General features: G+C 43.4%; 1 protein-coding gene across 2 annotated transcripts in view; it reads right to left on the bottom strand.

Annotated features, from left to right (window-relative positions):
- The window catches only part of twz (BTB/POZ domain-containing protein twz), a 27,972-nt gene that overhangs the window by 6,861 nt on the left and 15,093 nt on the right, over positions 1-6,018 (bottom strand). The window contains exons 2-3 of one of the 2 annotated variants that reach the window (XM_026814885.1): positions 5,903-5,986; positions 5,262-5,477 (exon numbers count right to left, since the gene is read on the bottom strand). In XM_026814885.1, the coding sequence (XP_026670686.1) occupies positions 5,262-5,477; positions 5,903-5,931 (245 nt within the window). In that variant the 5' untranslated portion in view covers positions 5,932-5,986. The remainder of the gene's footprint in view (positions 1-5,261; positions 5,478-5,902; positions 5,987-6,018) is intronic. The other variant, XM_018027210.2, reaches the window with a different exon arrangement.

The raw sequence follows: 6,018 nt of genomic DNA, 5'->3' as shown, positions 1-6,018 counted from the left end.
ATCCTAACCCCTTGTAACCCCCGCGAAATCGCTAGAGCACCGACTTCAATACATTTTTTGATAGCGGTCAGCACATTCGCGGCCGAAGGTCGTCGCAATTTAGCATATAATAGACGTGTGCTCTGGAAAAAGGACAAGACAGAAAGAGAGCGTTAAAAGACGAAGGCCGCTAGGGAGAGCACGAACCGAGTGAGACAGCGAAAAAAGAGAACAAGATGAGAGAGAGAGCCACGGTTCTTCGTGTACCTCGATGGTGCGTTATGGCACAACGAGGGGGAAATACCGACGTAGGTATCCGGTGCCCCCTCGGGCCGGTTCCCATACCTTCCACGGCGATAACATATAATAACGACGGCCCGGTGGAACCCCGTGGGCGATCTGACTTCAACGGGGAAGAGAGAAAGGGGAGATGTACCGCGGGGTAGGTACGTGTGGTATATATACACGGGCTGAGCGATCTCTGTCCCTTTTTATTTCCCTCGGCACGGTGTTTCGCTCTTTTCGACGGTACCGCGAAAGTCGAGAGCCAGCCCCGAGAAAATGAAAATTCTGCGCGGGGCGGAAATTTCTCCCGCGAGAAAACATTATCGAATATTAGTAGCTAGCCATAGAACGCTGTTTACTTTAGAAATAAATGATACACCTTCGGTATAGCGACCAAAACGATGATAAGTAGACCACGAATTTAATGCATTTATGGGAAATTTAAGTACGCGTATAAAAGTTTTTGAAACGTCAGCAGTGGCTTGCATAAATGGTGCTTGATCGATCATTACTTAATCTCGTGAAAATGTATATAAACTTCGTTCGGTACAAGGATTAATTTTTCTCTCATTAATTCATTCTCATTATTAAATTACGGTCGGTGACTGAGCGAAAAACAGACTAGACTGAAAGTCGAACAACAGAAATAAGAGAGGAAGAAACAAAGGTGATGGTGGCGGATAGCGGAGGTGAGCGCGGTGTTGAGAGGTGAAAAAAGGTGAAAAAGAGAGGAACAAAGAAGGGGAGGAGGAGGAGGAGGAGGAGGAGGATGTATGTGCTCGCAGGCTGCGAACGCGTTGTTCGTGGAGATCGCAGAAGGGGAGGGTGGAAACGGTACCGGGGGCGGAGGACGTTCGCCGTGATTACCTGGGGCGATTTCTTCTTGGGCCCACCGAGCGGCCGAGGTCCGATCCCGGGTCAGATCCGCTCGCTATGGGAAAACGCTAAACGATCAGCTCACATCACTCAGATTCCTGCTCTGCTTTTAGTGCACACAAATCTATCCATATATGCGTGCATCCTGGCTGACTAAGCGCGTATCCAAATTCTGGGCTCAAAGCTCCTTTCATCTCTTTCTCTTCGTTAAATTTTAGTATCCCACTTCTATTGCGTCGTATAAAGCCTTTTCTCGTACAGAAAAGTTGCCATTGGCCATTGTTAAAGCCAATAAGGTTTATAAATCGTCGATAATTCGCCCTCGTGTACCAACTTTTACATTATAAGAGTCTTGCTTTCCCATTGTCGCGATCAATGGTTCGAAAACTCGTTTCGCATTCTTTGTTTCACCGTCGAAAGTTAACAAGAGTCGCACTCGGCAATTGCGCCCGTCTACCACAGTGCTGCGTAAAATATATGCCGTTGTTCGGCACAGCGACAATGAATGCATGAGGATCACGCTGCGTGTATGCGAGGCGCCTCGGCCAATACGAAATCGCTTTGTCAGAGTTGGGCAAATTGTATGTGCCGGACCGAGCGAAGGATCTGCGTGGGATAGCCCGAGGGCCCGGCTAAGTCTTCGCCAGGACTCCACGGTTCGAGGATGATGGACGATGTTTTAGGGATTACGTGATACCGGAAGCGCAAACTAATGATCGCCGGTTACGTCATTGCTGAAAATGCCTGGCCAAAAACGATACTGACCTCTGAACAATCTTATCGTCGAACTAGAATTATAACACTTAAACTGCGGATTTTTATACAAAATAAAATATTACACTTTCGATGTTTTCCACGTTATATAAATTCTTCATATTTCCTGCGCATACAAATTAAAAATCCTTTCGCAGCAACAAAGTTATTATTCATTCGACGATGAAACCTGATGATATCTCGAAGAGTTGAAAAATCCGATTAATAAAGTCCTCACGCCGCCACGATTCTTCGTATATTATCACCGTTCTCTGTGTTTTCCATACAACATGATTTACTGACTGTTTTCAACAATGTCAGGAGGTTTCTTCGTTATTTGCAGCCGCAGCCTTATCTATCCGTGATCGCGGTCATTATTGTTACCTCTGTCCATTGTCGTTCGTTTCTCAAAGTGCGGAGCATAAATCCTTGTAGATGTCCCGGGCATGAGAAACGGCTATCTTCGATGCGATCTTCGCCGATGCCGTTACACGTCGACGATGATTTAGCTGGCATAAATCAATTTCGCGAGTAACACGGGAGAAAGCGAGAAGGTGGAACCCTGTTTTTTGTACTATTTTCTTACAACCCTATCGATGCTTGACTTATCTCCGATTAAGTCAGTTGCGTTTATATTTATCATCGAGAATTCATACTCGCCAATTGACTATTATACGCGTAGTTGAAACTCATTAAACCGTTCTTCAATCGGTGTTATGACGTTGAATTAAATTGAGTCGAGTCCTTTCAGATCCTATTTACCCTGCATGTAATAGGTGAAAGGTGTAACTTACTTATCATACAATGCAGCCATGCTATGCATCGATTGCAACTTTTACTGCCTTTCTCCGATGAACTTTTTTCGTATCTCAAATGCATGAGATGACTGGACAAGGAAATGACCATGTGATTTATCTTTACAATATTAAAGAAAGAGTGCAAGTTTCTTTAAATATAATGTAACAGCACGTCGCAAAACACATGCACGTTTATGTATGCCTTTTAGATTAGACAAGACATTTCCTAAGAGCATAGACAAAAAGGTCTTTCGAGCACTTAAGGAACTGCATAAGAAAGTGTAGCACAGTGGCAGAGACAGTCAGGCGAATCTCTTGCCCATCTCGGATCACGCGCGACTTTCGACAAAACAATAAGCTCTCGGCTACGTGTAATGAGGGAGGAAGGTGCGATCGAGCGTGTCGAAGGAGAGGTTGTCCGGTTTTCTACGAGTTCCCACTTTTCTTTACCCTTGTGCGTCACGTCGCAACGCTTATCCTTGCTTGTCGTTCACAGTTTCCAGAGTTCTCACCGATCAAAATAAGATTGAGACGGATCCACGGTTGGCTGCCTCTATTACCCGAAGTTTTTTACTTGCCTCTGAATAACTTATATCCTTATCTTACACTTTATTAACAACGTTATTGCTTTATTAATATAAATTGGAGAGAGGCGATCGATATAAATTGGTTGATTGATTTTAATACCAGACCAGCTCTTACTTGGCCTACAATTCTCCATGCAATTGAAATATCACCACCGTATATGGCTGGATCATTAGAAGACCACATTCTATTAATGATATCTATTATTTTGTAATTGAAACTGAAGAGAATTAGCAAGGTGTTTCCCAGTGACCTCGAATCCTCCATACAATTGAAATATCACGTTCACGCGTGGGCGAAACAATAATCCAGCGATTTCTAATCCCATCCCATTGTTTTTCGCGATCACGATTTGCCATAACAGGACCTAATTTGTAAATTGTGGTAACGAGGCCGAGCCCCAGTGACTAGGCTAACTGGCCCATGCCCATTAGTATTAACTTTATCACGAGCTTGCTCGATTTCACTTGGGATGTTAACGATTCTCGTAGAGCAGCAGATATCCGTTCAGGTTAGTTAGCCTACAGATGGTGGATCGTAACGAGCTGGCATGAATGTATAATAGTAACTGTATCGCGACGTTCTAGGCTACCGTGATACGCGAGCCGAAGGCGGAAGCAGTCGATGGCAGCCTCGAATCGAAATTTATTAACGTCGAACGTGACAGACATCACCTTGCTGGCTAGTAATTTATTAGGTTTCTAATCAACGCGATCCATCTGCTCGCTACTGTGTACGCAACAGTTGGTCGATGAGACAATCGCGCGAAAGACGTCCAAAGGTGTTTCCTTTTCTGTCAAACAAGTTATCTGACTGGATGATTAACGGTGTATAAAACAAAATGACATACTACCACTGGTAAACAATTTTCGATCGAATGATAATATGTAACAGGCAATAAAATAATAGGAAAAAATAGAAATGAGTAAAACAATGAGTAGAATTACTCTATTTTCATTTCTTTGTCTTATCCAATACTCGTAATGATTGTGTCGCCACGGCGATCGTGTTAAAATGGTAAGTTTGAAAATTTGCAGTTACGCGACGCTATTATAATAATCGTGCGAGTCACTTGGAGGGATTAAAGTGTCTGGAGGACTTTGGAGCGGCTGTGCTTTCACGTTACGTCTCTTTTATGCACAAAGCGCGCGCGCCCGCGCGAGTAGGTACATAGCAAATAGCCTTTGGACACTGTCGGGCATGGTAACGGTGTGCCTGATTGCGAGCGATATGCTCTCTGAGATATTGCCTGCTACGATGAACATCCTGGAGCGTTGTCGATGGTCACGTTTCCGCGATCCGGGCATCACGCTCCCTTTCTACTCTCTCGCCGAGGAGTTCTCTAAACTGTGGAAACCGCACGCTGACGACGCGAATCGAGCCACGTATTTCACAAACAGTTTAAATCTCTTCTAAACTCTGTTATTAACAATTTATTATTTTTTTCATTAATTAATCTTCTGTTAAATTTGAAGCTGCGAATATCTTCAGATATAAGATTACTCCATTTTCGAAAGCTAAACGCGATATTGTAATGAACGTCGTGCGGAGTGTCGATTTCAACTTTCTCGATGGAATGTCGGCGAACGTCTCGTCCGCAAAAATCTCTATCTCGCATTCATTATCGCTAGTTTCACTTTTCAACGCACAATAAATTAGGACGACAGCACCATTAGTTCGGCAGTCGTGATTCACGTACTTTCCATGAAACAATCCAAGTTCTCAATACTTTTCTATTATCGATATGACACGTTCTCTCAAATATATTCTTTACAGTATCGTTTTAAACGTACATGTATAATAATAATATTTTACGTAAAAGAGTTGCTCTCTGTTCATTGGACTCGAATCGATAATACAATTTTATTACGAAATTGTACGGCTTTGATAAGCCGACGTTAATCAATTTTTCTATTACAATTCGATACGACAAGCAATGAAGTTTGGAGATCGAGGAGCGGTTAATGAACTTTTTAAAGGGCTTACTTGGTCAGCGTTTCGAGCGAGGAGGTGTATATCGTGCCACCCACGTCGATGTGGACCGGTGCCGTGTACCTGGAAGCGGCTGCCACGCACGGTATCCCGGTCATTTTCTGGTTGTAAGCCGGTGCAGCCGGTGTCGGTGGCGTCGGTGACGAGGAATTCGACATTGTGGGCGACGTGGCCGGCGAACTGCTTGGCGACAGCAATCTGACAAATATACTTTCGACATTAGCCACCATCAGGCCCTGTCCGATGTATAAGAATGAATGATAAAAAGTTACTTAACATTTTTCAAGATACGCTTATAGGGCACTAATTTCGTTCTTAATCTTGAAAATTGATATTCTGAGGTTGAAGTAATTATTACGGCCCAACTACTACAGATTTTCACTTTCGAATTGCTTCTAATCTTTACTGTTTGCAATTACATTTAGAAAATGACATATTAGCAGTGATATTTCTATTGTTAAGATTTACAAGTGGTCTCTTGAAATATTCCTGTTGCATGCTGCAATCAATTGTGTTACGTAAGAAGAAGGAATTTCAATTGCACGGAGGAGTATCGTTTTCTCGGTGTGCCAGCGTTTGATCACGCATAAGCATATTGCTCTTTAAGAATCCGACTTAAGCGTGGTTCTATTTACCTCATTTTGATTTGAGCGCTAGGGAACATATTGCGTTGCGGCAGCTCCGCCTTCGCCTCCTTTCCGTCGGCCTCACATTTCCGTCTGTAATTAAAAATCCACCGTAATATAAACGA

Source organism: Ceratina calcarata, unplaced genomic scaffold (genome assembly GCF_001652005.2).
Source record: "Ceratina calcarata isolate Rehan_Ccalc_2016 unplaced genomic scaffold, ASM165200v1 scaffold405.2, whole genome shotgun sequence".
Classification (NCBI taxonomy): domain Eukaryota; kingdom Metazoa; phylum Arthropoda; class Insecta; order Hymenoptera; family Apidae; genus Ceratina; species Ceratina calcarata.
The sequence above is the reverse complement of the archived record's forward strand: the minus strand, read 5'-3'. Positions and strand labels throughout refer to the sequence as shown.